At 38.0% G+C, this 12,183-nt stretch overlaps 2 protein-coding genes across 11 annotated transcripts in view; both read right to left on the minus strand.

The window, feature by feature from the left end:
• LOC142334806 (flap endonuclease 1-like) overlaps nucleotides 1-12,183 on the minus strand; it is a 247,310-nt gene that overhangs the window by 121,624 nt on the left and 113,503 nt on the right. The gene's annotated exons all lie outside the window — the stretch shown is intronic.
• Nucleotides 3,015-12,183, minus strand: part of LOC142334804 (uncharacterized) — a 134,672-nt gene continuing 125,503 nt past the window's right edge. For all 10 annotated transcript variants that reach the window (XM_075383124.1, XM_075383123.1, XM_075383122.1 and 7 more), the window contains one exon: nucleotides 3,015-3,480. In XM_075383124.1, coding sequence (XP_075239239.1) covers nucleotides 3,190-3,480 — 291 coding nt within the window. In that variant the 3' untranslated portion in view covers nucleotides 3,015-3,189. The remainder of the gene's footprint in view (nucleotides 3,481-12,183) is intronic.

Consider the following 12,183-nt stretch of genomic DNA (forward strand, 5'->3'; position numbering starts at 1 on the left):
TGACTTCTGTTTTCGACCATTGGACTTTAACAGTAGCTTTGTTTGTAATGTATAGTAATTAGGAACTGCTGGTAATGTTCAAGGTGAAGAGGTAATTTTGAGATTTTTTGTTTCTATATAAGTCACCCCTATTTATCTAAACTAAACCGCACAACCCCCTCCCCCCCCCCCCACCACCACCTACCTACCCCCCCCCCCTCACCTACCTACCCCCCCCCCACCGCTCGCGCACCCCTTTCCCAACTTACTCGCCACCTACCCCTACCCCCTCCCTTCACCTAGCTACCCCCACCTACCCATCTCCCCCCAACTACCTCCTCTCCAACTCATCTACCCACGCAACCACCTACCTACCCCCACCCCCCACCTACCATTACCCCCCAAACTACACCCTGCCTTCACCTAACTACCCCCACCTACCACCCCCCCCCCAACTACCCCAGCACTACCCAACTCCCCAACCCAGCCACCCCACCTCCCTGCCTTGCCCCCCCCCCCACACCTAAATAATTGTGTGAATTTTTAAAACACTTTAATGTGCTTTGTTGGGCTGCTTTTGTTTTTTCTCTTGTCTATTTTGACGTTCTGATTTCGGTAATGTTAGGTTAGAGATTATAATGCACGACGATTCGAGTCGTTTCCGGTATTCTACAGGCTACTTGTTTGTTTTTTTTAGCTTTTACTGACCTGTCCAGACACTTCATTTTGTATTATTATATCGCTCATTCCTAGATATAAGGTCCAATCATTTGATCCCCATGCATTCAATCATTATTCTACAATTATAAATTTTTCTTGGCTTTTTATTGTTTTAAATACGCCGCGAAGTTTGTCATTTTCTTGCCTATGGGGATAAAAGTTGATGTTGGCTTCCTTTTAATAATCGTATGATGTGATCACAAATTGTGATGTACAGTAAAATGTTCTCTGAAATTTGGAGCCTCTATTGTTCGACACATTATGCATTTTGACATTTTCTCGATTTCACTAATCTTTGTTTGTCTGTTTGATGTTAGTTCTCTGCAAAACTTATTGCGAAATTCTTTTTTATAAATCTTGTTTTTTAAATTTAACATCGTTTGTCTTCGAAAAAATTTGAAAAAAAAAGGTTTTGTTTGCTGACAATCAAACACTGCAACTACAATAAAACTATTGGTATTCAAGTCATCAGGTCATTAATTTTCGTGGGTCGAATTTCCTGGAATTTAAGTCACAATTTTCTCAAAGACATCTAACTGAAAGTCCAGCTGCATTCACAATTTGTTAAATCCTTCAATCACGAGTTTTTATTCCTACCTGACCAAAGTGGGGAGAATATAAACGAACGTTTCCACGCGTGCAAATTTGAAATGGACAGTTGAATTTAGAATTATTGAACTGCTGATCTGTTGAATTAATTACCATAGTTATATAACCAAGTTAATTATAATTTATTGATTTTAAAAAAAATTTTAAATTGGCTGAATTAGGTTTTTTGCTTATATAACTTCTTTTTGCTTGAGAATTTGTCTTTGCTAAAGACTAGTAAGGCGCAAGGCTCTACGAGAACTTCTCAGTCACTATTTTTTTCCCATGTCTTAGAGGAAAAAATTGCTGTTTTTAGCTTACTATTGCTGATCTTTCGTACCTTTTATCTGTACCTTAAAGATATCGATTATGAAAAAAACTATTAAAAGTGTCGCCATTAAAAAAACGCAGCTCTTCCGTGACATGAACAGAGACTGAATAAACAAGTGTGTTAAAAGACTTAGCTAAAGAATCAGGTTAATTCTCTCAGAAGATGCAGTTAAAATTTGATATGTCAACATTAAAACAACTCAAAGAAACTAATTTAAGTAAGACCAGTTTAACCGACGTAAACGAATGTACAACAACTACAACCAAAGTGAACAGAATTGTAGGCTGTGAGAGTGAAGCAACAGTTTATCCCTCGTCCACAATTACAGCAATAGTCACCCATTTGGATACTGGACATTTTACCCAATTACGGCCATAATACCCAATAAAATGGAAATTGAGTCCTTCTGATTTGGATTAAACAGATCTTGTTATTGCAAACATGTTTTATCAATCTCCATCACAATTATTGCACCCTTAATTTAATGATATTATGATATATTGCGGTAGTTTATGTTATATCCCGCGAGCCAATGAGGAGGCATTCCACGAATATTAATCATCAATTATTTTTCTAGGAAATATGATAAAAAATTTTTTTTCTATTAATTTGAGTTTGAGCAAAGGGGATATAATACGGGTAGGGTATGTTTAGGGTATTTTGGCACATTGAGTATTGTCCTGACAACTCAAAATGGAACACAACCGTTTAATCTCCATTGAAATTGATTGCTCTTAAACGATACAATCCGACATTCCAATAACTCATTATTTAATTTGCCCATTTTTCTCTGTTAACACACAATACTTAGTTACAACAGATAAAACTTCTCTGTTTACACGCAATACTTAGCTACACTTGTCATTTGAGAGCATCCCCCCCCCCCCCCCCCCTAGATACCATTTTCTGAGTTCGAATGATGTCATATATTCAATCGCACAGACTTAAAATTTACCAAACCGATTAAAATTGAAAAAAAATTGTGAACACCCGCGGTGGCTTAAGAGCAAATAATCAATTTAATGGTAAATCCAAAAATCTTCCAGTTGCAACTTCATGTCAATTCAATTCAGTTCTCACACAGACATAATTCAATGAAGCGACGGAATTTGATTAGGTTAATATTAATTAATATTTAAATTAAACATCAAAACAATTAACCATGCTGTTAATAAGATCTGAAAAAACGACTGCGACGGGATTCTAAAATGACAATTCTGCAGAATAATTAGGATTGAAAATTCATCAAATAAAAATGAGCACTTGAGTTGATGAGTCGCGCGAATAAGAATTTCAAATATTAAGATTTCAATATAATGTTAATGCTGTAATAAAATTAAATTACCGCACTGTGCATCGGCTGGCCATTGTTCGTTTCTACTTCACTAATCTAAACTGAATAAAGTTTCCTGTAAAACTGTTTCTACAATGATTCCTAATTCGTCATTACATAGTCACGACATGACAGTGACATGTATGCACAAAAATGACTTCATGATCGAATAACTAAATTTTCAGTTTTGTTCTGTACAGGTCCAGAGTTCTGGGGCAAGTGCAAGTGAGATGAGTGATCAAATGTCCTCCAGGGTTTCGTTACTTGCTGCATGTGAGACTCCGACAGAGGACAAAGGTTCATCAATAGCAGCTTCAGATCCAAAGTCATCCTGGGTAGCTTGCATGTCGTTGTAACTGACAGTGGCGGATATTGAAGTCGTCTCAGATGAACTGGTGCCACCCAATTCTTTTGTTGACAGTTGTTGCTGGACCAGATTCACAAGGAGGTCTGAGTAATGCTGCAACAAATTTAACGTGGCCGAATTCTCCGCGTCTCCAGAGCCACCCGCCCTCATATTCCGAGAGCTCTAAAACAAGCAACAAGGATCATCTTACAGAATCGCCTGCAATGAAAAATATAGCCGACTGATTGCCAGAAAATAGCTGTGATAGACCTCCTTGACCTTCATTGGAACTGAAAATTAAAGAATAAAGACAGACGAAGTTCCCGCCTGTTATTTTCTAAATTCTAATTGTTAGTTTTGGAGAGCAAAAGGTTACATTACACGTGAAACATACCCGGCAGATTGCCAGAAAATAGCCGCCCTTGATTCCGATAAGCATGATTGGGATTGAAAGAATAGAAGATATTGAAAAAAAAAGATTTTTGTAAAAAAAAAAAATTTTTTGACTCCGATTTATTTTGATGGCATTTCGTAGTTGAACATACTTCATCAGGCTATAGGGGCTACTATCAATACCAATAAGCATTAGAGATGGTAACTAAGACTTATAGGAACGACATTCAAATAGCGGGTATCTAAAATTGGGCTTTATGGGTTTATCTCGTTTCTATTTCTGACTTCAATTTTGTATACTGACTCTGTTCATTTTGAATATGTTCCTCTGTCCCTTTAAATAAACCTATTTCAAAAATATGTTCAAAACCATTTTTTTGTTTCTGAAATCGGTCCAGTTTTACATCTGCAAGACCTGAACAATTCCACTGGCCCTTAAAGATCGATTAACTCGAAAATGACCGAAAACAACGAAATCAACTGCAGATTTTAATGAAATGTTGCCAAAGATCTGATATTAATATCTTCAGAATCAAAGGAAGGACTTTCAGACACCAAATTCCAAGACTAAAAAACTCACTGTCACAAAGATTGACAAACTAGGTAGAAGACAATAATTTTCAGAAAAAAATTCAAATTTTATCAAAAGAAAGGAACTTCTTTCTATTACAACAATGAAAACCATTCTATTGCCCCCTAGCAACTATGTATTAACATACTAACATACCCTCGAGGAGGTTACCTGGCTACTGAGGCAACAAAATTGAATAAATTAATTTTACAAAAAATTGAAAAAAATTGCGAATTTGATCACAAAAATTTATAAAATTCGAAATGTTGGAAACAATCCCATTAACACTAGAAACCATGCAGTAACTTTTCATCCTATGGAATAGGTTTTACTGGCCCTTGAGGCAGGACAAAAATCAGAAAGTGACCAAAAATTCGGGAAAACTTGAAAAAATTGACCCCTTTATCAATAAAATGCTAAAAATCAAAATATTAAAATGTTGAAAATCAATCCATCGTTACTAGAAACTGTGCAGTGCTCTATTATCAAACTATTATCAAAGGAGATTCCCTGGGCCCTGAAGCTGGAAAAACTCAAAAAATGACAAAAATTTGTATCAAATTGCGTTTTTGTGTTTTTAGTACAAAAACATAGCTCATAAAATGGTCATAAGTAATTTTGTCTCACAAAGGCCTTCATCAAATTTTTAAAACTTTAACCACAAACTAATCAAACAAAAAAACTCAAAAAAAAATAAAAAAAAATGAATTGCAACATTTTGAGCCCAAAACTCCTAAAAATGACCTTTTAACCTTAAATTAAGGCCATCCCAGCAGCTGCACCACCCAAAGCACTTGAAGGACTACTAAAGCCCACTTTGGCCCTCTATTGAAACTTAATGGCCGCTGGGCTTTACCTGTTTATCCCGTTTTGAAGGATCAAAGCCATTGAAAAATGTGTGAACACATCTTAAAAAACACAGCTCTCCAATACAATTCAAATCTTTGAATTGTAAAAAAAATAGGAGCGCTATAATAGCCGGCTAAGATGAGGGCGGCTGTTAATGAGAAAACACTATTGTTACGATTTACAGTAGCCTTTCGACCACTGCAAGTTCTTGCCGAAGAAACAACAAACAATAAACTTCGTTTGTCACTAACAACTGATATGTATGTGGATGATCTACTTACAAGATGCGAAGATTCAAAAGCCGCAGAGAAGCTCCAGGACGCTATTATTACGCTTCTTGCTTCAGCAGGTTTTGATATACGGAAATGGGTATCTAGCGACTCAAAAATTGTATCAAGACTAGCTGCCACTTTCAGAGAAACGGAAGACGAGAAGATAATTGAAAGCGAAGACTATGCCATTAAGACGCTTGGGATAAGGTGGAATCCAAATCCTGATCAATTTGGTTTCACAGTAGAACTTGACAAGGGAGCTCCGTTTACTAAACGGCAAATCCTCTCAGAAGTTTCACTTTTATTTGACCCACTCGGATGGCTATCACCAACGACTATTCAACATAAATCCTTTGTTCAACTGTTGTGGATGGACAAACTTAGCTGGGATAAAACCTTTATCGGACCCAAATCTACAGCAGTACCTGCGACTTCGAGCACAACTGAAGGATCTTGAAAAAATTAATCTCCAACGGAAGGTTCTCAAGCCAGCCACGAAATCAGATTTGCAGTTGCACGTCTTTTGCGACGCTTCTACTACAGCTTATGCTGCTGTCGTTTTCATCAGACAGGAGACAGACAATTTCATTGAAACAAAAATGCTTACAGCAAAGACGAGAGTTGCACCAATTAAATCAGTTTGTGTGCCAAGGTTGGAACTTTGTGCTGCCCTGCTAGGATCTAAGCTTGTTGAGGCAGTGACAAATGCTATTAGCGATGAACGGTTTCCAACTCCGAAGGTTTTTGCGTGGTCAGATTCTACGGTTACAATTGCCTGGCTACACGATTATCCGAGGAAATAGAAAACATTTGTCGCCAACCGAGTAGCGAAAGTACAAGAAATTATTCCAGCTAGTAGTTGGAAATATGTTCCCACAGAAGATAATCCAGCGGATTGTGCTGCAAGAGGATTAGCAGCAGCTGATTTATTGGACCATAAGCTTTGGTGGAATGGACCAGGGTGGTTGCGGCAACCTGAAAACGCCTGGCCTTCACTTGACATTTTGTCACCTGCAGGAGAAGAGACCGAAAAAGAAGTAAAAGTACAATCTGAAAACGTGACAATGATTTCATCAAAAGAAGATAATGCAATTTTATTGATGATAAATTGGCATTCCTCAATACACAAAGTTACAAGGATAAGTTACGTATGTCCAAAGGTTCATCAGCAGTATTAAGAGAAGAATTCAATCTTCAAAAGTGAAACAGCGGACAACAAAAACGTCGGAAAGCTTAAAAGCATGCTCTTCAACGCCAAACAAAAGGACTGACAGTAATGAGTCTACGTCTCAACCAATGATCTGGACTTATAATTCAGTCTCTTTACAAGGGAAAGATTTATACGAAGGACGAATTCAACTGTACAGCTTCATACAGCGAAAATTTCTTCATGAATACAAGATCATCATGAATCAGCCCACTGAAGATGCAAACAACAGCAGCAGAGATGCGACAAAACAATACGTTCAGCAACGTATCAAAACCACTGGACCAGAGGGGGTTAGTGGTATAGATAGGGCCGGGGGCCCAGGTGCTTACATCAACACCAGGATTGGCAAGGGCACGGGGATCTCTTTAGTTATCAATGGTCCTCAACACTTAGGTAGGACCGGAGGCCAGGGATGTCTTGTCAGCGCCAAGGGCGCGGACGAAAATTGGAGCTCAAGTTCAGCCGGTACTCCTGAGGTTATAGGTAGGGCCGGGGGCCCAGGTAGTCTTAGTCTTGTCAGCGCTGGGAGCGCAGATGAAAGTTGAGCTCTTTTTCTACTAGTTCACTAGGTATAGGTAGGGCCGGGGGCCCAGGTAGTCTTGTCAGCGCCGGGGGCGCAGGTGAAAATGCGAGCTCAGTTTCTACTAATTCCTTAGGTACAGGTAGGGCCGGTGGCCCTGGTAATCTTTTCAGCGCCGGGGCGCAGATGATAATGTTTCTACTACCAATTCCTTAGGTATAGGTAGGGCCGGGGGCCAGGTAGTCTTGTCAGCGCCGGGGACGCAGGTGAAAATGCGAGCTCAGTTTCTATTACCAATCCCTTAGGTAAAGGGAGGACCGGGGGCCCAGGTTGTCTTGACAGCGTAGAAGCTGTCGGGGTCTCAAGGGATGATGTGAGACATGCAGCCGGCCATGCAGATGGATGATGATGTCAGACATGCAGATGATGTCATAACGCCTATGCAGCAGCCACTAAAGGGAGACACAGAAGACGAAAATTTCATAGAAGCAGCAGTCTCAACAGCCTTTCACCATTTTTTGATGAAGAAAATAAGGTGATTCGAGTTGGAGGACGCCTAGCCAATTCACCCTACACAATAGACCGAAAATTTCCAGTTCTTATTCCAAGAAAATCGCCAATCTCTGAAATGCTTATTCGAGAAGCACACGAGAAAAATCTTCACGGAGGACCTCAACTGACGTTATGCACGCTTCGACGAAATATTTGGATACCTGGAGGGCTTTCTGCAGCCATTAAAAGATTTGTGTCTCGTCGAGGAATTCCTGATGAAATATACAGCGACAACTCAACAACTTTCATTGGGACCAAGGGAGAGTTGGTGTTTCGACAAGCCTTAGCTACGCACGAGTTTGAAGATTTGATATCAACGTTCGGCAAGGAGAACAATATTACTTGGCTTACTATACCGCCGAGAACACCAAATTTTGGAGGACTATGGGAGGCCGCTGTCAAATCTTTGAAACGCCACATGTACCGCAGCATTGGAAGAACAAAATTGTTTTTTGAAGACTTCACAACACTGTTGACACAAATTGAAGCAATCTTAAATTCAAAGCCTATTACGTCCGTTTCAAATGATCCCAATGATGCCTTAGCACTTACACCAGGACGCTTTTTGATAGGACGACCAATCAAAGCATTGCCTGAACCAAAAACAGGAAAAGAAACAATTTCATTGACACGACAGAAGAAGAGGATGGACAATCTTAGAGACTTTTGGAAGAAGTGGTCAACAGAATATTTGTCAAATTTACAACAACGGAAAAAATGGCAAACGGGACAACCAAATATTGACATCAATGATGTAGTAATAATCAAGGAAGAGAACACACCACCCACTCCGTGGCCAATGGGACGAATAACAAAGGTCTTTGATGGAAATGATAGAATAGTTCGAGTTGTTGAACTGAAGACATCATCTGGACTATTTATACGACCAGTCAACAAGCTTGTCTTGTTAATGAAAGAGGATATTGACATGCCGTCATTAAGATCTGACAAAGAAAATGACACAGATGAAGAATGAACAACAGAGAATACAGACGAGGAATGACAGCAAGAAAATGTTAATTACAATTGTACAAAACTGGCAGACAAGAACTCATTGAATTTAAGAAAGTATCGATAAACTTGTGATGGGTTGCTGAGAAAAACTATTTACCACATTTGACCACTTAACCAGAAAGCCAGTTTCAATGATATATTAATAAAGTTGAACCAGTTAAAGGAGGCCGGTATGTTACGATTTACAGTAGCCTTTGATACAATGACCTTCAATGCAATCCGAGCAAGATGAGGAAAACAATGATGATTAACCACGTGCTGAAACCAAATATTCATAATTTCAAACGATATTATCACATTCACTTGGTCTTTTCGAGCTTGAGATTCTTAAGCATAAAGCGTTATAATAAAGCATTTCTAATCAAGTGATTCAATTAAAGTTGCACCGCAACACTATGAATAGAGATTTGTTAATATTAGATGTCGGACAAATTGCTCTCGAGCGCAGGAGGGGCAATTTAATTAGGTGGTGGGTGTAGCCTTGAAAATTGTTTATGGTTGCAAAAAACTCCGTCCATGTTACTCCGCAATCAGGGTCTAACTCCAGTTACAGTTGCTTTTGTTTGAACAACACATTTAATTTCTGAATAAGGCCAATTTAGTCAGGCAAAAATCAATTCACGCATGAAAAAGTCACTCAAGAAGTGAAATCGAAAGAGTGTTCTAGAAGAAAAAGGTCAGGCGAAATTTTTGCATGAAAAAGTCACACAATAATTTTTCAACATTTCGAGAGTAATTAATAACAAATCGCAATTAAAACTTGGGAGTTTGACTAAATTGTTGTACAAAAATCTCACAGCGAATATTGAGAGCCAAATAGGTCCTTTTTAGATTTTCGCTGTTTTGTACGGGATGGTTACATGACAAAATGCCATGACCCAATGTGCCAAAATACACAATGCCATTATACCCAATTTATTCCCTTTCATCTTTTCGTTCAATAATCCGATTACAAATTAGCACTCGAAATTACGAGCATGTTTTCTCTCAATTAAGTTGATATTTTAATCCCATGTTCGTTGTGATAGTTTCATATCAAGTCCCACGGGCCGCTGAGGCATGGCCAAATGCACTAACTAAATATTATGCTAAATAATCGTTCTGATAGATTCAACGTCAGAATAAAATTTTGGGAATATTTTGGGTATTTTGTCACATTGGGTATTTTTTGGCAATGAGTATTTCGTACTGACACCGCACGGGATTAGTTCAATTAGCCTAAAAGATGATTTGGCAAATTGTTATTAATCAATCGAGAACTAAATTTGATACCAAACGTCTAAAGCGTCATTATAGACGTACTTTCAATCACGCAAAATTTAAAGTCAAGGATGTAAAATACCCTCAAAAAGGCAAAACATAGCCGACAGATTGCCGGAATAGCTGCGAAAGAATAGACCTGCGTGCCATATAATAGAGATAGAAACAGATACAGATCTAAATTGAAAAAAAAAAATCAACGCCGCTCAAAAAACTAGGCTAAAAAACATTCAGCGACAAATTTAAAAAGCTTGTTAAAATTCATTCCACAGAAGCCTCTCATTAGGGACCTTTACTGCACATATGAGTTCCTTTGACCTTAAACAAATTCAATTTAAACTTAAGTTTTAAAGTGCAAAAGTCATTTTATTGAGTGAGGTAAGTCACGTATGATCAAAATCTAATCACGCAAATAACCTAAAAACTTTCGCTAAAGCGAGTGAGAAATGACGTCACGCGCGCAAAAGCAGTTAGTGAGAGGAAGAAGTCATTCAAGAAAGAATTTGACTTTTCAGCTTTGCTGTGTGAACAAATGTAAAACGAAAAAAGAGCGTCAGACGACGAAACAAAAAACATAGCAGGACAAGTCCTAACGTACAATTCCAAGAATTTTCATTGACTAAACAGAAAAACTAGACCAAGAATGGACTATGAGTGAAATTAAAAAACCATTTTAAAAAAAGATAAAAAAATAAGAAAAAAACAGAAAATCAATGTCAAAATGCCGCATGTGAACAAAAAAGCCACTAGCGAGAAATTAAAATTCAATTCAAACAAAAAACTGGGCCTAGAATGAGCTGTGAATGGATTGGGAAAACTATTTAGAAAAAAATCCGATCCAAAAAATCGAAAAAACAGTAAAAATCAGAGTGAAAATGCCGCATGTGAACAAAAAAACAATACCGAGAAACCGAATTTTTGTTCTAACACCATTTTCTCACTCTACTTTAAAATTTGAGCGGAAAAAGTTCACGCCGCAAAACCACCCGCTTTTTCGCTCCATTTCCTGTTTCGGCGTGACCAAAATCACTACTCCAATTTGACTTCAAAAATCATGAAAATGTGTGAACAGATCTTAAAAAAAGACAGCGCCCCAATACAATTCAAATTCTTTGAATTGTAACAAATTCTTTGAATAGTAAAAAACCAAGAGCACCGCAATACAGCTACGCTCAGCTTACAGCTTCGCAGCTATAAAAAACGTCAATCAAAAAGTCACCGTAACTACAATGGTTTCAAATTTCGTTCAAGGCCAATCAAAAAACCATATGGCATAATTATACATACCTATGGGAGACAGGTTATGATATATTTATAATTTATAATCGTTACGGCCACGCCTCATCCTCTTCTACAATTTGATATGAAACTCACTATCGAAAATGAGATATTGAACTAACTGGGTAAGTTAAGATAGAAACATGCTTGTAATACTAATGGCGGATTTGTAATCTGAATATTGAACGTTAACATCAGAGCGAATTAATTAGGCATTTGGTAAAAATGACATGTAACCCATTTATGATCCAGTGATTTTATAAAAAGAAAAGTCGACCAAATTTATTTGGATAGTTTCAATTTAACTGAAATACAAAAGATCACTCTGAACAAAAGGCGGATTTGATTGAGGTTGAATCACCTGAATTGAATTCCATAAGGGGTAATTTATAAAAGGGAGATTATGGAAAATTAGTAGGTTGGTCCGTTAATTAGACACTGTGAAATTCCATATCTTGTATGTTCAATTCCAAAACTGCATTCGCTCGTTTTAGTTCAGGAAGGCTTTGGCGGTGATTGGGTGGCCTCGGTGGTTGACCACTTATGATAGGAACTAATTCACCTTCTCCAGTGGTTCCAGAGCAGAACAGTTTGTACACCAGGTACATAAGCAGACCAAATACCACCCCAAATATCACATAAAACGCTATTGGAATCTCTTCTTGTTCGTTCAACTTGTTTGGGCTGCTACTGCTTGGGTAGAAATGGTCAAGAGGAGTCATTTTGTAAATTAAAGATAATCAACAACACTTCGACTGATGGTAAATTAGAGAAAATTTCATTTTTCTCTGCTAGGGAAAGTTAATCTAGAGATACTGAAGGCAAGTAGCGAATGAAAGGAAATGAGGTAGATTAAGTAATCTGGGGGAGATAAACAACCAAGAAATAGTCATCTATCTAAACACTTTTCCAACAATAATATTGTTGTCAGCTGCAATGAGCCTTAATTGACTTGGAAATTGGCGCC

This window comes from Convolutriloba macropyga, chromosome 2 (genome assembly GCF_964194025.1).
Source record: "Convolutriloba macropyga chromosome 2, txConMacr16.3, whole genome shotgun sequence".
In the NCBI taxonomy this organism is placed as follows: Eukaryota; Metazoa; Xenacoelomorpha; order Acoela; family Convolutidae; genus Convolutriloba; species Convolutriloba macropyga.